This window comes from Helianthus annuus, chromosome 15 (assembly GCF_002127325.2).
Source record: "Helianthus annuus cultivar XRQ/B chromosome 15, HanXRQr2.0-SUNRISE, whole genome shotgun sequence".
Lineage (NCBI taxonomy): Eukaryota > Viridiplantae > Streptophyta > Magnoliopsida > Asterales > Asteraceae > Helianthus > Helianthus annuus.
In genome coordinates, this window is record NC_035447.2 from 84243560 (window position 1) to 84263782 (window position 20223).

Below are 20223 nucleotides of genomic sequence, written 5' to 3' on the forward strand. Positions count from 1 at the left end.
ATTATTATTATTATTATTATTATTATTATTATTATTATTATTATTATTATTATTATTTTTTGTGTGTATGTCGGGTGTTTTTTTTTGTGGACCAGAGATTATATAAACAAAATAAGACATTAGATGGTTACTAGATGGAGATGAGATCTACCTCATTTAGTTCACAGAAGGTAGATCGAGAAGAGGCATTCCAGTGGCGGATCTAGGATTTCGACCAAGCGGGAACGTTTTATAAATAGGCGGTAACGAAATCGAAAAAACGTCAAATTTTTCCAAAATTTACACTAAAAACGTCAAAAATTTTCCGACCAAGCGGTAGCGGAGGCCACCCCTTGGTCCTATATATATCCGCCCCTGAGGCATTCAATGGCCGCCATACACACCAAGCATCCATATATGAATCGCATCAATGGATGTCAAATCCAAATCAACCAATAGTTTACATGCAAATGATTATTGACAATTTTCGACTCTTTGACCTAGCACTTCGTGCTGATAATGTGTTGTGAAACAACGAACTACTAGCAATGTATAAAGAAGAAATGAGAGAATGGAAGATGGATTTCTTATTAATGTAAAATATGGATCATATAAGTCTCTATTTATAGGCTTACAAGAAGGGAGTTAATTACATAAATAGATATTAATTCATTTTCTTTTTTTTTTTTTGAATGCAGCTCCCATTTTTTTAGGAAAATTTCGAAAACGAAGCCATTCCCTTGAGAGTGAAACACCGACTTTACCATTTTGGTCAATAATGGGACCTTTTCTAATATAGTAACAACAAAGCAAACCCGATATGGGCCATGGTGATTTCCAAGCAACATCCACCTCCCTCACCCCTTTTTATTTATATTATCCCACATCTTAAAACTCACCCATCATCATTTTTCTCTCCCTCATACCACCTCCTCCGCCACCGTTACCGCCGCCAGCACCGCTCTGCCGCCGTGTCTTTTTTAACCACTTCATGAGATGAGAGCCGCAACGGCGACTACCGTCCGAACCGTGGTGATCTTCCTATGCTTCTTTTCGGCCGCCGCAAAGTTTAAAACCTTTAAACAATCATACCACACGTTCAACAAGTCACTAGAGGACTTAGCCAACTCTGAGTTAAAATTTGAAAATCATGCTAAGGTTAGCCAGGAGGCGTTGCAGGTTACTCCCGACACCGCCAATAACCCTACCGTGTTCAACCTCCAGAACCAATCCGGTAGGGTTATGTTCCGACGGAGCTTTAAGCTCTGGGATGGCGATGTCGGGAGTAACTCCGAGGTAGCCTCGTTCAACACCTCGTTTCTCGTCAATATTTACCCGCAAAACGGGACCGCAGAAGGGTTGGCGTTCTTAATCGCACCCACTATCACCATCCCCGATAACAGGTTAGTAGACTAGTTATATAATTATCATATCTAGAAGATATTTACTTATTATCATCACATATAACACGTTATTACTAGTTATATAACTATGATATATCTATATCTATATCTACAAATTATTTAACTGTAATATTATTATCCTGGATAACATAATGTTATTAGACTAGGTCTCAAATAACATGTTATATTATTAGAACCATATTATTATTAGGCAAATAATACAATTATTATGACTAGTTATTATATAATTAACTTTTTTTAAACGACTAACTTATTATTATTCTCTACTGTCTATGTGACTTGAACGCAAGATATTTAAGTGTAGTCTGTGATTTATTTCAGCTATGGCCAATATCTCGGGCTCACGAACGCGACCACCGACAACCAAACAACCAACGGCATCGTCGCAGTGGAGCTCGACACCTACAAACAACCTTTCGACATCGATAACAACCATATTGGCCTCAACATCCACTCCATCCGATCGGTAGTATCGAAACCACTAACGCCGGAAAACATCACTCTCGTCCCTGACGCGAGTACTCCGGCGTTCCACAACATATGGATTCACTACAACGGCGTCGAGAAGATCATCCGCGTTTACATCGCGGACCAGCCCCAAAAAACCTCACCCACTCCACCAATGCCGGAAACCCCAATTATCGAATACAATCTTGACCTACGGAAAACGGTTAACCGGGATTCTTACCTCGGGTTCGCAGCCTCCACAGGAACCGAAACCGAGCTGAATTGTGTTCTACAATGGAACATAACAGTTGAATACTTACCCGGGCCGAAGAGTCCGGTGATGGCGATCGTGCTCGGTGTTGGGATTCCGGTGGTGGTGGGGTTAGTGGCGTTGGGCGCGTATTTGGGTTATCGTTTATACAAGAAGCGAATGGCGATTCGATCGCAATCGAATATTCTGAGCCGGCTGCGGACATTGCCCGGAATGCCGAAAGAGTACCGGTTCCGGGAACTAAAGAAGGCGACGAATAATTTTGATGAGAAGAGGAGGCTTGGGCAGGGTGGATACGGTGTCGTTTACCGGGGAGTGTTGCCGGAGGATAACGTGGAAGTTGCCGTGAAATGGTTTTCCCGGGAAAGTTTGAAAGGTGAAGATGATTTTTTGGCGGAACTTACTATTATTAATCGTCTAAGGCATAAACATCTCGTCCGATTATTAGGTAACAATTTTATTTATTTATTTATTTATTTGTTTGTTATTACTATTAATGATAAGTTCGGTTTTCGTTCTTTTGATTTGGTTATTTTAACCGGTTCAGTCCAAATCTCAGGCGTTCAACCTTCGACAATGAAAATGGTAATTAAAAGATTGAAGATCTGAGAATTGAATTGAACCGGCTAAAACTATTAAATCAGATAGACAAAAACCGAATTTAAATCTTATTGATATTATTTAATCCAATTGAATTAAAAATTCTTTTAAAAAGCAATAATTAATGGTTAAACATCTTGTGTTTATCACGGTATGCCAAAAGGAATATGAACAATTGTAAACTATTTCTTTTCTAAGCATCAAAGCAGAATTACTTGTCAACTTGTTCCGACTTTTCTGTAGTGCTGCTCTATTTTAAAATATTTAATTTTATTATCTACAATCGTGTTTCATGTTTATATAAAAAATTATAAGGACAAATTATAAAATGTAAATTAAAAAAAAATACATAGATTATCATGTCACCACTTGAAATTAAATGAACTAGATCTAATTAAATCAATAAAAATATATCAACTTTCAGATATTATATATTTATATATATACACACATAAACTAGTATACAATATTTCATTTTCAAGCTTGGCCTACAACTATTGTTTTTGTTGGTGGACAGAATACTTTTTTTTATATACTTTGAACCTAAATTTGATGGACCGGCTGCCAACTCGCACACTTGTCACATCCGTTTATTCTTCTCATACTACTTTAACACCTTTATAACCCCACAATTATAATCAACCGGATTATAAAATTTGAATTACATTACATATTATACAATTTTAAAGTTTATATGTATAAACTAAATTAAAATCAAATATGAAAATACCTCATCTTTTGATATGAATTTATAAAATTTATAGATAGATAGATAGATAGATAGATAGATAGATAGATAGATAGATAGATAGATAGTCCAGAATAAAAAAAAAAAAGAGTTAAATGTCATTTTAGTTCCTGTGGTTTAGGTTATTTTGTCAGTTTAGAAATAATGGATGAAGTTAACACAGTTAACTAAAATGGCAACAGTGAAACATTTTTGGATCCACAGACGAAAAACGAAACCTTTGGACTAAACTGACAAAATTGCCCAAACCACAGGGACTAAAATGGCATTTAACTCAAAAAAATGAAGCCTGAAGTATTGAATGAGTTAATAGACGGGATTTTTTAAAAAAAATGGATGTATTTTTTTTTTTAAATCTAGTCAAGCAAATCAGACCAACCGGACAACATAAAGACGGTTGGTCTGATCCGATGACATTGCCTCAAATTTAAAGTAGTAACAACACAAAGACGGTTGTTATTTATTTTATTTTTTTTACAAATAGTTTAAAGTTTTTATGACATCCAATATTGATATTATTATCGTGTTAGTTTTCTTGATGGTATATATAGTGAACTAGGGTTAAGACCCGCCCGCGTTGCGGCGCGGGTACATCGTAAACATTGAATGGATTAGTCCAAACGTTATATGATGCATCCACCATATGAAAACACCCATTTCGACATATCCAATTGAACTCAGTGTAACCTGTATAAGTATTGTGATTGGATCAAACGTAAAGTAAACGGAATTCATATCGAACAATCATAACGTTTTATATGTGACCCAACTCATACATAGAAAACGTAACGGGTATGAAGGAAAATATGCACATGTAATCGAAAGGGATTAATTAGAGCTTTCGGAAAAGAGGAGAAAAAGAAGCCATAATTTGACTCCACTCGGTTCGAAAAAAAAAAAACTTTACAAAATATACATAAAATAAACACGAAAACATATTATATTTGACCTGAATCATTTCCCAAAAAAGTTTACGTCGAAACGTAGAACAACTTGAATTTATACCAAAACGTACATAAAAATATGCACGTAAACCGCAATTTCAGAATCCCCCTGGCGAATGGCCTGTTCTCCCCGGTCGGAATAGGTGGGTTACTTTAAACGAAAACGTATTACATTTGACATGACTCGTCTATAAATTTTTTTTACGTCGGAATGTAGAACAAATCATATTTATACATACTCGTACATAAAATATGTACGTAAAAATAGTTTTTAAGTAAAGGAAGTATAGGGGCAAACCGAAACAAAATATTAGTAAAAAAATTAATTGGTTAAAAACGTTCGTAAAACCGTGCCAAGTAGCACCAATGCCACAACGACATCGACTCTCAACATCGTAAAAATAAAATAGATAAAATGGTAAAAATTACACTGAATGAAAAGAAGACTAAAATCGTTGAACCACGCACACCCGTTACAGTGTCTTAATGCGAAGAAATTAACCAGAAACGTAAAACGTACAAAATAATAACTTAATCGCTCTAGGACCCGCCCGTTGCGGGGAAGTTTTCAAAAGGGAAAAAATGGGCGCGTTGCGACGGGTCTGTCAAATATGAAAAATAGAGCAAAAACGTTGAACCTCACGTGCACGCTACGACATGTTAACTCGCAAAATTTAGAACGAAACGTAAAACGAAAAATTTGCGAAAGATAAAAAGTATGGGGGAGCAAAGTTGTAAATAATAAAGTGTTGTGTTAAATTACAAAAAATGAAAAGTTTGAGTTAAAAGTAGAAATTTCAAATGGGTTAAAATGTAAAACGAAAACCAGTAAGCTTGAAAGTGAAAAATCAATTTTTTTTTTTTTTTTGAAAAAGCCCCCAAGCATAGGGTACGAGTGATAATGCACAAGAAAGTTACTAATGTTGTATTGAAACGTTGCAGGATGGTGTCACAAGAACGGGAAGCTCCTACTTGTGTACGAGTACATGCAAAAAGGTAGCCTCGACATGCACCTGTTCACGGAGACCGCTGAGCCGCTAAGCTGGACCCTCCGCCGCAAGATCCTAGCTGACGTAGCCTCGGCTCTCCACTATCTCCACTACGAATATGACCAAAAAGTTGTTCACCGCGACATCAAAGCTAGCAACATAATGCTCGATGCCGATTTCAACGCTCGTGTAGGTGATTTCGGCCTTGCCCGTGCCATTGACAATGAAAAAACGTCATACGCCGAGGCTGAAGGCGTGCTTGGAACTGTTGGTTACATCGCCCCCGAATGCTTCCACACGGGAAAAGCCACTCAACAGTCTGACATTTACGCATTTGGCGCGTTACTAATCGAGGTAGTGTCCGGACAACGCCCTGGGACAAAAGTCAACGGCTTCCAGTTTATGGTTGACTACGTGTGGTCCTTGTATCGTGAAGGCCGGATCTTGGATGCGGTCGATAAACGGATCGCAGACGATTATGACAAAGACGAAGCCCAACGGTTCTTGTTGCTAGGTCTCGCTTGCTCGCACCCTGTTGCTAGCGAGAGGCCGAAGACACACACCATTGTGCAAATACTATCGGGATCCACAGCTGTACCACACGTCCCACCTTTCAAGCCATCTTTCGTTTGGCCTGCAATGATGCCGATCGATGATCTTTCACTAGCTACCTCAATCGACACATCCCCACTCTCGATAAATCAATACGAGACCGACTGGAGTCCAATGAGTCGAGAAAATTTCTCGGGTTACACGGACCGGTCCATGATTTAGTTTCTTATGGTGCAACCCCATAACCTTTAGAGTTGCATTCTTCATGGGTTTTCTTTTCTTTATTTATTTATTTTTTTTTCTTGTCATTTTATATTTGGTTGCAGGGTAAAAATTGTCTGCTTTGTGGTGAGTCAGGTGTTTACATATTTTGTAACACTAAACTTGTTTGTTAATAGGGTCAGGGACAAGTAATGCTCATGTATAGATTTTATGGGTTATTTTCTTTTGTTTCTTTACATTAGAAAGAAAAAAAAAAGAAATTATTATGTATACATTTCTATCTTGTAAAGTAAGTATTTAGTCATCATTAAACAGATGTTATTTTTATTTTTTTTGGTTAACCTTGTATATAGATTTGAGGCTGAAAATTGTAATACATGTTTAACAATAGTTTCTTAGACCATATGTAGCGGGAGGGGAGAGACCCTTGGGCGTTTTGCGCCATGTGGCGGTCCAGTCAGCAATGGAGCATTATGGGCGTTTTTCTAAAATGGGTGTAGTGGGGATGTGGGCATTGTGGGGCATTATGTTAAAAGGAGTGTAAAAAATTAAATAAAAAAAATCAAAAAAGGGCATTGGCCAACCAAAAAGAAGAGAAGCTGCCGTTGGCCAAAGAAAAGTTTGGGGGCGTGGAAAAAAGGACGCTTCTTGGATTTTTTTTTTTTTTTTTTTTTGGAAAAAATGCCCAAGGGGGTGGTTTGGGGCGTGGAGGGGCGTTTTTTGGGAGAAAAACCGCCCCAAAACCCTCCACTACGGGTGGTCTTACGCTATGTGTTAGCCAGCATGCAACCCTAATTAGTGAGTTTGTAGAAGTAGATTGTATGCTGATCAACTCAGGCATAATCATTGAGTCAAGTGGTGAATGGAATGCCTGGAAAAAACAGGAGGGTTGGGTCGACATGGGTTCACTTCATATTGAGTTGTGGTCAAAACGGGTTTGAGTTAAAATAAGTTCAGGCCAGAACGGGCTAATTTAAAAAAGTACCATTTTGGGTCAAAATTAGTCGGATATAAATTAGCCTAGCGATGCCAGGTATTGACCGTTAGGTCGTCTACCCTAGCGGAGGAGTCATGTGGTGTGGAGGTGGTGACTGAAGCAGTGATGCATGTAGTGGTGTTAGAGAAGGTGATGACGGTGGTGGAGACTGCGTTGTTGGTGGCAGTGGTTCAGGTGGTGGTGGTGTCGGCTATGGTTGCACCGACGATAAGGTGACTGGGGGGGTGGTGGTGGTGGTGGTGACGACCAACAGGTGGTGGCAACTGGCAACAAGAATGGTCATGTGTGTTGTTTGCCTTTTTAGACCCTTTTTAAGTAACCAAGTATTTTAAGAGCGATCCATTATGGTACGTTGTTTAAATTGAGTTGACTCTATTTAAGTCAACCCGTTATTTTTTAACAAATTAAAGGTCATGATTCCCAGACAAAGTGAAATGTCTAGAGTTATATTTGCATCAAGATTTTTCTGGTTTTCCTTGCAGGTCCTTAATTTGAGGACTTGCTTGTGGTTTGTTTGGTGAATGAGGTTTATCTTTCAAAAAAAAATTGCAATACTTTATATGTGCTTCATGCTTATTATAAAATTGGGAACTTACATGTAAGTTCTATCAAAAGCTTATTTTCACGTGTGGGTTTCAATTTTTTTATAGTGATACAGTGAAAAAATTGTACTTGGCAATTTTTTAAAAGAAAATTAAGGTTCTACAATATAAGATTGAAATTTTTTTTCCAAAAACCGTTTAACAAAATATAAATTTGTTACCACCTCTAAATCAAGATGTCGAGAGCATTGGGCACCGGATTAAAGCGCCCGGAACCACGAGTCCTGGCGGCACCCCATAATTTTGCATCCGTTAAGCTCTTTATCCGCCATGTCTGAAACCAAGAGTTAGAATCATATGAAACGCCTCCAGAATTTTTAGCTTCGGATATGAGCATGATCACAACCTCACAAAAAAATGTCGCATGACAGGACAACTGGCAGGTGGCCAACAAGGATGATGCAGGTACCATTACCAAAAACTAATGTTGCGGGCCAACAACAGGGTTTGGTACAGATTATCCGCCAATACGAGTTAAGAATCTTGGGACTACATACTACTTTAGCAGAAGACACCAACTACGAGGCAAGGGGTTAGCGATTCAATACTCGTCACTCTCAAGAATCTCACCTACTCTCTCAAAACAAATACTCACTCACATTGAGGTCGGGTCACAGGTGGGGACCCCTCCTCGAGGCTAACGGTTGTTTCCTTGTGCTGCAATTCAAGAAGAAGATCCTCAATCAACTCTTCAGGCTTTCCAAGAGCATAAACCATGCCCAAATACATAATGCTATAGTATACAATACATGAAAGAGAATAAATAAGAAGAAAACGATAATTGAGCACACGATAACGGATCAATTACAGTTCAACAATAGTCAACAATTTCATAGTCAAATATTCATTTCATGCATGTTCTGAATCATGAATCATGGATTCTACTACTTGATTATTACCCACAAGTATTCATCAACATAGCTAATGGAATAACAAACTGGGTTCGTGAGACATACACGAAAAGAGACCACAAGACATGAACTGGACTCGATCATAGTTGACTTTCTTGGTCAAAAGTCAAGCGACCCCATTTTCTCCCCCGGGTTTTGGCCAAAGGATTCAACCTCGTGTTTCCCGAGTTGTTGCACATCTTGGGGTGAAAGTATCTTGATGTACCAGACACTATTCACAAATGCCCTGCATCAACCATAAACAAACTGAATGAACTAATGAGCGAAAATATAACTTGTTTGCGGGTCAACTTGTGAAGATAAAAGATGATACTTACTCCCAAGGGTCGTCTCCAAGGAGAAGAACGTCATTCTCCCTGTCGACGAATACAAGCTGCCAGCCTGATCTTTGCGGGTCTTCAAGCAGACCCTCGATCCCGAACATCTGACCCAGTTCTTCTCTCAGCTCATGGTAGCTGTTGAACCGGCTCATGTCTAATGACCTCCCAACACACCCTGATTTGTATACCTTCACAAATGTCCGGTTAGGGTTCGCGTTAGATTGCATCAACTCAGAAGAGTCTTGCATGTAGCCAAAGTTCTGAAACCCGGAAGCTGGTGAAGAAGGTATAGTGGACAAATCAGGATCGATTGTCGGAAGTAGAAGCCCAGATGAGTCAATATTGATATTACTAAATAAACCGTGATTTTGAGCATCCAAGGTTGATTCCTGCTCCACGGATGGTGAAGTTGAAGATGCACTGACTTGGGTTTGACCGAACTTTGATGCCCACAGTTGCTGCTGGTTTGACTGATGCTCGGTGACCACCGTTTGACCGGTTCTTGAGGAACCCGCAACGTTACTGATCCCTCCTGAACCGATCATATTCTGCATAGATGACGGTGTGATGTTGGAGGTGAATTTAGGACTCAAGTCCATGAAATCCGTCTTTGGAAATGATTGATGCTGGTTTTGCATAAGGTAAGTCTCGGGATATGAATTTTGCAATCGTTGACCCTCTTGGTTGTTGATTTGTTCCTGGATTGACCTTGAAAAGTTGTCCATCAGTTGACTTTGACCATGCAAAAACGGCTGTGGAGTTGACTGGTGAGTTATTTGGGTGCTCGGATGCTGAAGATATTGAACCGGCTGCTGAAATTGCAACAAGTGTTGTTTCAAAGCGTCTGCACTTCCGACATTCTGCATACCGGCTGCCAATGCTGCTTGATACTGATGATTAAGATTACTTTGGAGAAATGACGGATCTACCCTTTGCTGCTGCATCCATGGAAACATACCGCTCGATTGAAAATTCGAATAATGGAGCGCTTGCTCGGCAGTTTCACCTCTCATCCATGCATCATCTCGGTTGTCTGTACGCATAGAACAAATTAACAAAAGTTACATTTAAATAATAAGGGACTAAAAAGCGGTGTTTTGAAAACCGGACCGGGGTTCTGACCGTATTTTTTAGGGGTTGAGCCGGATTTTGATTAACTTTTTTTCCAATTTACACTATTTATTTTTATAATATTTACGGCATAACTGTTCTTACATCCGGCCCGACCAATGGACAGGTAAGGAGACCGGTCTTGACGTTCGGTCCGGTCCTGAAAACATTGCTAAATAGGAAAGATACACACAATCTCCAAAACCGTGTTATTCAATAATTATAAAAAGGTTTAGCCATGCAAAGACGTGGTTACGGGTCAAACCGACTCATTTACCTTGAAAAGATGAAGGTCCGGGATACCAAGGTCGTTTCAAACGAAGAGGAAACAACGATGGATACATAGGAAAGGTTGTCAACGGTTCGATTTCCCATAACGATACACGTGGCTGCCTCTCACCAGCAGTTGACTCGTCCCAACCGACCTATAAATATATCAAGATTTAATAAGTAAACCAACCAACCAAACAAACAAATTTAAATCGTATATAAGAAATAAGTGCTTCAAGATTAAAATACCTTCACAGATCGCCAATGAGAATTAGGCCAACGAGCGGGATCTAAATCACCAATGCCAGTAATTGTTCCCATGTATCTAAATTTATTTTTTAATTATTAAAAATTAAAAACTAATACAATTAATTAACTTATTCACTTTCATTCAAGCGATAAATACCTGCGCACGCTTGATTCTTCAGTTTCAAACAACATACGGAAACGCATCCCAACTGAAACCCGTGTGTTATACACAGCTTTAACATATTTTGAAAGGGGTATGACAAACTCAGATGGACTAGCCCTAAATGAAATAACATTTGTAAGAATCTAAAAAGTATACATGATAATATAATATACAATTGCACATTTCTGTACATATTAAATTATTAATTGCCACCTTGGATTATAAAATATTGTGAAACAGCTATTAGTAGCAGCTGCATGAGACGCGGCAGCAAGAAGGCCGATATGCATACTATCACTTGATAAAACAGATGATGGCATCACCGTCTGCGGTCGATTCGCGCGGCGGATTCCTAACAAAAGCTGATTTTTCTCATTCCTGATTATCATAAGGAAAATACAAAATTATTACAATAATATTTTGGATAATTATTTAGAAGATTGTATGCGTTAAAAATATACTTAGGTCGACTTTGAACCTATTTGACCTGTAAACCCGATCTTACACGTTACCCGTTTAGCTAAATCTGTTGATTTGTGCTGTTTCGAGTTCTAGATCAAGTACCAGATAAAAAGTAAATGGGTCAAAATTGTGACCTCTAAAACTAGCTAACAGAAAACTACCAGATAAAAAGAACAGAATCTCCTGCAACAAGTCGTTTTGCACTAACAAACACGCTCCACCCTGTTGTAAGAAGATGGCGTTTGGGCTGCCCTGCATGTGAAGGAGAAAACGTGTAACGTCGTCACATGAAGCATACCAAAATTTTACATATTCGGTAATATTATTCACATACGTGATATGATACTAAAGCAAAAAAGACGTCTTTTTGATTATTACAACTTGAAGCAAAAAAAAAAAAAAAAAAGATCCAAACACTATCCCCTAAGTAACAGACCGTTAACTGATTACCTGATTTTGATTATTCTATATTACTTTGAAACACACATCCAAACACCCCCTTAACATACCCCGGAAAATATGCCTGAACTTCCATTCAACGTCATGAAGATCCCTTGCAATAAGTTCTTGTGCAGGTGGCTGCTGCGAGAAATCCTAGAGAAGCAAACGATAAAAATAAGGTTTGATCCACTAATAAAATTTTACATATAATCCTAACTAACACCTTCATAAATTTGGGGAAAAACCTAGAAATGATAAAAGAAGCGTTAGCGGCTCCTGACCCGTAAAAATGACCCTTTAGAGACGTTAATGAACCCACCCATCTTGCCACCTCTAAATTTAAGCACTACCATAGAATAGAAGCAGCATTACCAGTGGAGGGAAAACTTTTTCAGCAGCACGCCGAGGAACAGAGAATCCGCCATGCGTACTTGTGTCACTAGCGGTTAACGTCTTGCAGAAGTAATTTGTTGGTTGTCTACTAGGAATACCCAACTCAACAGGAAGAAATGTATCCTTTTGTTCTTGCTGACAATTCATCACACACAAATGAACTTCTGAATTTTCATATTACACTAAAAAAAATCCACATTGCAAGTTTCCAAAAGGATTACCGGGGTCAATGGCTGCAATGTCATTTGGGCATACACTTCATCCGTTTCAACATCTGCCTGAAAATTTCAAAAAGATCAATGGCTGCAATGTAATCATAACTAACACCCATCACAAGTATAGCAACCTACCTGCATTGTGACACTGTGAAGCTGGCAGATCAATTGGGGAGGCAAGGTAGGATAATTGGGCATGTGAGCTTCGATTTCTTTATTTGTCGTAGCAGCAACCTAATTCGCATTACTAAGTTGGATCAAAACACACTTAATGCATACAAAAAAAGTGAATCACACAAAACTGGGCAATGAAAAGTTGTGAATCAACACAAGTATGAACAAAGACCTGCTCACTATGACCCTGAGGGAAATAGATCACCCGAGCGCCTGCTATTGGTAGGGAAACCAGCGGGCCTGCACACGCGTGCCATAGCTCCGAATTCAAACACTTCTTTTCCCCTTCCATGTGTCAAACAACAATCAATCAATAAGCCAATCCAAAACACATCAACAACAATTCATGAAATTGACACACCAATCAATCACTAAACTAACCTAAAATACATGATTATTCAACAATAATGAAAATTACACTACACCTTCTTGAAACAATTAATCAATAACTAAACTAACCAAAAACACATGCTCACAAAACAACAATTCATGGAATTGACACACAAGATATACCTTCTTGAAGCTGCTGAACAGAGCCAGATGCTGCAAGCTTCATATTCCTTGTTAATTAATATTCAAATATTCAAATCCTAACTTATATCTATATATACTTTTTTAATTACAAACCCTAACTTTCACATGCATTGCATTCTCACACCAACACTTTTCACAGTAAATCACCAAAAATCCTAGCCGAATTCAGAAAGCCAGTTCTGAAAGACGGCCATGAATGAAGAAGCGAGAAAACACACACAGAGACACTCTCTCTCTATATATGGATATGTATATGTTTCTCTCTCACTAACAGAATAAAAGGTGGGAAAAAGGAAAAGAAAGGAGAAAGCGACGCATGGGAGGAGTTATATAGGGGATCCGACCGACCTGAAGAGCAGTGGAGAGAGAGAGAAAGAGTGATAATGGAGGAGGAAGAAGGGATCAGAGCCGTAGGAGTATCCGTACGAGTTGATGATGACCGTTGATTTGAGTAGAGAGGAGGAGGTGACAGGAGAGCATGTGACTCCATCCCCCCGTGGCCGTTGTCAGAGTACGGACCTTCATATTATAAAAAATAATGTTTATATACTCTTGTCTCTGACCTTCATATTATAATAAAATGTTTATACGATCACAATGTAATAGAAATTTTTATTTTGGGTAGAAAGTGTAAGTAATCTTTATTATGAATTTGGGTTTGAATTAAATGGGTATAATTGATAAAAAAAAAAAAGGAGGCGTGTGAGATTTGTAAGGGTATTGCAGTTCATCCAAGTCAATAGTTTCTCTCTCCTTCAATTTCTCTCGTTTTAAAAACGTTAATAGCTTTTTTATACGACATTATTTTTTTTATAAAAATTACACCATAAAAACGAGCGTTTTTTATCTTTAAAACGAGCACACTATTGCTATACTTATGAAAATAAAAAGGTTTTCGATAACTCAGATGCGTAAAACACAATGGACTAAAAACACAAAAGATATATTTTTTTTTGCCCTTCATTAAAAGGAAGGAAAAAAGACGGAATAGCTGGATGATAACTGAAAAATCTGACCGCATTTTGCTTTTGGATGAAAATAGCAACAAAATTGAAACCACATGGATCCAGATTCAAAAGGTGTAAGTTTTGGACTAAAGTGAATGGAATGAACTTTTTCTATGTGTAGCATGAGTAATTTTTGGATTGGACTGGGCGATTTAGTAAAGTGTGGTTTTATATAAAAATATAAGAAAGTAAAAGGAAGATGGAATATGTATGGATGTGATCTCTACCGGCAACGTATCTTCAACCAGCAAACTACCTGTCCCTCTCCGATCACTCATATGCTTGACTACTCGTTGGCTTGTCCAACTAGCAAAGCTCAAATAGATTTGAATTCAGTCTTTGAATGTTAGTTGTAGATTTAGCTGTTTGCATATGTTAACACATTCATGCTTGTAGTTTAAAGATTGCAATTCTTATGTTTTTGTGAGTGCATATATCTATCGCTTACGTCAATTACGTATCGTAGCTGAGAAATGTTCAAGACAAGGTTTAGAAGTGTTGATATTTAGATAAGGATCATACTGTAAGACTATTAAAGACTGAATGATCATTATCGAATGAGTAGGTTACAATATATAGGGATTACGAGTAACCCTAGAAACCTAACTAAGCTCGTGGGCCCATAGTCTAATACTTCCCCGCAGTCGTAGCGGATGGAACAAGAAGCTTAGGCTGAAAAACAAAAACAATAATAAACCCTAAAAAAAAAAGTCTTCGATTTCGGCCAAAATTCCATAATCTTGCAATCCTCAATCCATAATCTTCGATACATAGTTTTGAATGATCTTGTAATCCTATAAGAGGCAACCAATACGGCAGTGCAGCGGTGGCTGGTAGCGGCGCGACGGAAGACCGTAGTCTAATGAGCGGCGGCGGCACGGCGGCAAGGGGCGACTTGACGGAGATGCGAAATCAACCGGATGAGTCGTAGCATCATTTGTGTTGTAAGAGACCGTAAGAAGACCGGTGAATCTAGAACCGAAGACGAAGCTTTATTTGAACACAAAACTGAGAAAAAAAACGGAAACGGAAACGGAAAACAAATAGAAACTGGACAGGGCGGCAGTGGCGGCACGCCACCCTGTCTAGGGTTTTTCTCAAGTGGTGACGGCTAGGGTTTTGTTATTTGTGTGTGACGCGGGGGAAACGATATAGAGCCTAGGTTGGCTCTGATACCATGTAAGACTATTAAAGACCGAATGATCATTATTGAATGAGTAGGTTACAATATATAGGGATTACGAGTAACTCTAGAAACCTAACTAAGCCCGTGGGCCCATAGTCTAATACATACTTGATTAAGTGTCCATCCTTAGATAAAAGTCCATCCTCACGAAATGGATGTGCATGTTGGAGAGGATGGACATCCTCTATAAATAGTGGACTTGTCTTAACATTTTAGAACTTTTGCAATTTTAGAGAGATTGTGGCATACTGTTTCAAGGTATTGTAATTGTCAGATTATCAATAGAAACAACATTGAATTAGCTTTCTTGTGTCTGATCCACTCCCGTACACGAATTTCGCACGTGATACGAGATCTACGCAGTCATCGTTGTTACGAATTCGATCCAGAAACGAATCCACAGTTTTGTTAACTTTTTCTTAAAATATGATTTGTATTGTTTGAATTTCATTTAGATAGACTATAATAATGTCTACTCAAATATGGTTTTTAGTATGATATCTGATTAGTTAAAAATTCATTTAGATATGTGGTGTTTGTTTTTCTAAAAAACATTTGTGCGGACTCTTCTTTCTGCGTCGCGTAGACATTGTCATCTACAGATTGTTTGTTTTTCCGATGACGTTTTATTAAAAATGTATGCGCGAGCTCTTCTTGGTGCAAATTTGGCCAACCACTTTTAAGATCTTCTAAGGTCTGCAGAGGGTTAAACACCACCACCGTACACTACCACCGTTCACGTCCACCACCACCGTCCACGTCCACGTCCACTACCTACCACCATCGTCCGTACATCATCGCCAGTTTATTTTAGAAGTCTACATATGTTAAAAAAAAACAAATAGTTTTCTTCTTACAGACTGTAGAGGTTTGGTCCACCTCTTCTTCTACAGATGTTTGCAAATGTAGTCCGCATACTACATACATTTTACCTCTTAAACAACAAACTGCACCATAGCCTATATTAATGTCTACTTAATTATGGTTTTTAGTACGATTTCTAATTAGTTAAAATTCTTGAGTTTGGTTATGTTCGACAATAAGTCAACTTTGTATTAGGTTCAATTTTTAGATTACGTAGGAAAAATTTTCAAACCTAGGAAACCTACAACTAGTCGTATGAGTATCCTTATGAAAACTAATTACAAAATGTATCTATTTTTTATTAGATTTTATTTTTAAATATTATATATTCAAAATGCAATTAGTTAAAAGGTAATTTACATATCATTAAAATAATTTGGAGGCCATCAAAAGTCATTTACACTACAACTTTTTTTTATATTGATGATATTCTTCACATAACAAAAGCTTTTTATTTTGGTTTTTCTATTTTACTTGAATAAGGGTGTAAAAATTCAGATACTAAGAGAAATTAAGAAGCCATATATATACTTTTAAAATTTGACTTACTCGTGGGGAGTTCATTTTTCACTTCCTATGACCTCTTCCGACTAATCATCAATCATAGATTGACACCATAGTTTTTTTTTTTTTTTTTCTAAACTTCCATAGACTCCCTTAAATTAAATAGACGGGAAGAAGTTCCACAAACTTTCTTTCTTTTAAACAATTAGTTTAATACAACTACTAAACTTTTTCTACCACTAGAATCATGTCAATTCACCTCTTTTTGGTCCACTCAAACCTTTCTTCTCTTCACCGCCTAGGTAAGGTCTCCCGTTCTGGAGCTTCTTGTTTCTTCCCAAAATTCGTGTGCGGTATTCCTTGGGCTTGCCGTGCACTCCCAAGGCGTACGGGGAGAGACAACTTGGATTAAAACGGGTTTGGGTTTGGTTTTTAGACTCCCATGTATTAGCACTAATTATTTGTTCTAATCTCTATTACAATAGTAATTTCATGAAACACCCTATGTGTGTGTATATATAACATGTAACTAGAACAAATAATTGTATATCTAAAACTGTGAAATGTATTAAGTTTACATACTACAAGTAAAGCATGTTTGTACATGTGAAAAGATAAGTTATATATACAGCAATTTAAATGAGCAAATTACTTAGGATGACAAATATTTGAAACATGTGCCTTTTTATTTTATCTTTGATAATCTATAGACAATAAAAAATAAAACATAACATAGAAAAACATGTATATGTTGTTTTGTAAATTCTGAAATTCAACATATATGAAACTAAAAAATAAATTAATTTTAAGGATTATTGTTAAATTTAGTATTAGTTTTGGATAAAAATAATGTGTATACAAACGGAATCAATTATATATATTATATATATATATATATATATTGATTTCGAGAGATGATGAATAGTAACTTTATTTTTTACAATAATATATAGTTTTTTTTTATTATTTTATTATTCTATTATTTAATTTATTATAATAGTTTATTATTAAATTTACTTTTAATAACATATTTTTGTAAACATATATTTCCTTTACCTTTTTATTAATAATTGTTTTTTTTCTTTTTTTAACATACATTAATTTATCGATTAATTTGATACTTATTTAATAAGTTATGTTTATAACTTTTTTTTCTAAAAACTTAAGTACGTAGTTGTGCTTGATTGCCAACATGGTATAGCCCAGTTGGTCAGGGGGTTTTCCACTAAGTGGTTTCCTCCTGGGGAGGTCTCAGGTTCGATCCCTACTAAGTGAAAAATTATGTAAATATGGGAGAACACCTCTTTAAGAGATTCGAACTTGGGGTGAGGGGTTTAAATAGCATATGCTGGCCCTTTGGAGTAAGTTGGAAATCTAGTTGATCTACCGTTAAAAAAAAAAAGTTGTGCTTGATTTATTTCCCTGACATTCCGCTATAAGTTTTGTTAAAACGAGCTTATACTCAAAATAAAGTATTTATTTGGTATCATAAAACGGTATGATGATAAGCTAAATCGTTCTAATGGTTTGACTTTCTAAACAAGAACATGCTTTATTGTTTTACATTATCATTTGCTCGGTTTCGCCGCAATGCGCGATATAAAAAAAACTAGTATAAATATTGTTGACGAAAGGCGATGAATATTAATATTATTTTTATAATATTATATATAGCTTTTTATTATTTTTTTCTATTTGATATATTATAATAGTTTATTATTATATTTACTTTTAATAACATAGTTTTAATTTTTTTTCCTTTTTTAAAACCATATATTTCCTTTACCATTTTCTTTAATAATTCTTTTTTTCTTTTTTTAGAACATACATTAATTTATTGATTAGTTGATACTTCTTTAATAATTTACGTTTATAACTTTTTTTTTCCTAAAAACTTAAGCACGTAGTTGTGCTTGATTTTTCCCTGACATTCCGTTATAAATTTTGTTAAAAACGAAGTTGTACTTAAAATAAGTATTTACTTGGTATCATAAAACGATTTGATGATAAACTAAACCACTCTAATGGTTTGGCTTTCTGAACAACATCTTTATTTTCAAATCACGTTTGTTTACATTATCATTTGCTCGATTTCGCCGCAACGCCCGACATAAAAAAAAACTAGTATTAATTTAGTTTCTGGATCATGTTTTGATTTTTATTTAATAGAAAATCAATTTGTATATTTTAGTACAGTGGCGGAGCTTGACCAAAAGTTTCGAGGGGGCGTAAAGTGATGGGACCCAAATTTTTTTTCCTATCGTTATGTTTCGGGTGGGGTCAGGTTGGCTATTCGATTCAAATAATAATAGTTCCAAATAAAACAAAGTGTATATTTACCAAACTACCCATCATTTATATACAAAGTTTATAAATATTTAGGATATACAATTTAGGAAAAATAATCGGGGGGGGGGGGGGGGGGCGATCCTATGTAATTTTAAAATTTTCGGACGAAAAATCGAAACTTGTACACTTTTAACCGAAATATTGGGGTGGCCGGTGCACCCCCAGACACCCACTATCCTTCGCCTCTGTTTTAGTACAATAGTATGCTTTATGTTCTTCTGCTCTTTCACAACTGCGTTTTTAAAAACCGAAAAAAAAAAAAACTATAAAATTAACAATAAGAGTAACGAATTTAAAACCGTATAAAATAATCTAGTATTTTCATCGATTTTATGATGTGATAATAAAATTAACGATTCTAAGACGTCTCTATAAAGAGGTTTTATTAATTTAATAATGTCCTATTTATTTAACGGATTAATTTTTTAGTTAATTCTATAGATTAAATACACTAGAGGGTGGGGGATTAGGTCTAATTGGCAAAGCTAATAAAGTTAGATGCTAATGTGGTATTGCTTACTTTAGGATTTGAGGTCAAGAGTTTATGCCTTGCCAAAAACAGATTTAATATAATTTAAGTCATTAAAAAACAATACACTATTTTTTTTTTCGTAATATCAATTTCATACACCACTACCACCACCTAGCCAACAAAATTAAACAACACACTATACACTATAGAAAATCAATAAATGAATAAAATATGAAACATAGACAAGGAGTACGAGGATGAAGTTGAATGTTGGATGGTTGGAGAACAATTTTGTTCCATTAGCAAATGGATTAATAGTATTCCGCATGGGTTTTAGTGTTTTACTTTTATTAGACAAAAAGTGAGGAAGTATATTTCCTATGTTACTCAAAAGGAACAACATGATCATGACTCCAATAATCAACTTCATGTTTTGGTAGATAAAAACATAACTAATTATAGTTAATCATTTCATAGGCAAATATAGAAACTTATTATGATACATCCATAAACTTGATTTCAAACTAGACGTTTTTGTGAATATAAGACTGTCTACGTCTTACCATCCTCAAACCCTATTTTATCTTTGGTATTGGTGGGATATACTGAGTATGATGATGATAATGATGAATGGTTTGTAAATGGAAATTTATTCGAGATTATGAATCGTGTGTATCATGGACATCGAAGGCTTGCTTTAAAAAATAGTAAATTAGGTTTCAAATTATTAAGAATAAAATTTAAATTTGGTGTAAGTTTTTAGTTAATTTTTTTTATATTAAAGACGTTTAGATGAAACAAACGACTTAAACATATTCTATATT

The 20223-nt window shown here is 36.3% G+C and overlaps 2 protein-coding genes across 3 annotated transcripts; one reads left to right on the top strand and one right to left on the bottom strand.

Moving 5' to 3' along the window:
• Nucleotides 1–862: 862 nt before the first annotated feature.
• On the top strand, nucleotides 863–6488 carry LOC110912076 (probable L-type lectin-domain containing receptor kinase S.5). Its single transcript, XM_022156748.2, has 3 exons — nucleotides 863–1382; nucleotides 1725–2569; nucleotides 5356–6488. The coding sequence occupies exons 1-3, from the start codon at nucleotides 976–978 to the stop codon at nucleotides 6174–6176; spliced, it is 2073 nt and encodes a 690-aa protein (XP_022012440.1). The 5' UTR covers nucleotides 863–975; the 3' UTR covers nucleotides 6177–6488.
• Nucleotides 6489–8537: 2049 nt separating this feature from the next.
• On the bottom strand, nucleotides 8538–13529 carry LOC110912077 (auxin response factor 8). 2 transcript variants are annotated; one of them, XM_022156750.2, is made up of 13 exons: nucleotides 13366–13529; nucleotides 12656–12768; nucleotides 12445–12543; nucleotides 12316–12372; nucleotides 12074–12229; nucleotides 11770–11854; nucleotides 11422–11512; nucleotides 11012–11176; nucleotides 10793–10915; nucleotides 10636–10711; nucleotides 10394–10541; nucleotides 9004–10039; nucleotides 8538–8912 (listed from the first exon to the last, which is right to left on the bottom strand). In XM_022156750.2, exons 1-13 carry the CDS (start codon nucleotides 13505–13507, stop codon nucleotides 8786–8788), a joined length of 2418 nt encoding a protein of 805 aa, XP_022012442.1. In that variant the 5' UTR covers nucleotides 13508–13529; the 3' UTR covers nucleotides 8538–8785. The 2 variants fall into 2 exon arrangements, with proteins under 2 accessions (XP_022012442.1, XP_022012443.1); XM_022156751.2 differs by having other exon boundaries at nucleotides 12997–13529.
• Nucleotides 13530–20223: the final 6694 nt, after the last annotated feature.

What these genes read in the sequence shown, in the direction of transcription:
- LOC110912076 (XM_022156748.2), top strand. Translation starts at nt 976, where the DNA reads ATGAGAGCCGCAACGGCGACTACCGTCCGAACCGTGGTGATCTTCCTA. An exon ending in ATCACCATCCCCGATAACAG is followed by an intron (nt 1,383 to 1,724) that starts GTTAGTAGACTA and finishes GATTTATTTCAG; the next exon opens with CTATGGCCAATATCTCGGGC. An exon ending in ACATCTCGTCCGATTATTAG is followed by an intron (nt 2,570 to 5,355) that starts GTAACAATTTTA and finishes GAAACGTTGCAG; the next exon opens with GATGGTGTCACAAGAACGGG.
- LOC110912077 (XM_022156750.2), bottom strand. Translation starts at nt 13,507, where the DNA reads ATGGAGTCACATGCTCTCCTGTCACCTCCTCCTCTCTACTCAAATCAA. An exon ending in TTCACAGTGTCACAATGCAG is followed by an intron (nt 12,373 to 12,444) that starts GTAGGTTGCTAT and finishes TGAAATTTTCAG; the next exon opens with GCAGATGTTGAAACGGATGA. An exon ending in AAAAAGTTTTCCCTCCACTG is followed by an intron (nt 11,855 to 12,073) that starts GTAATGCTGCTT and finishes TTGCTTCTCTAG; the next exon opens with GATTTCTCGCAGCAGCCACC.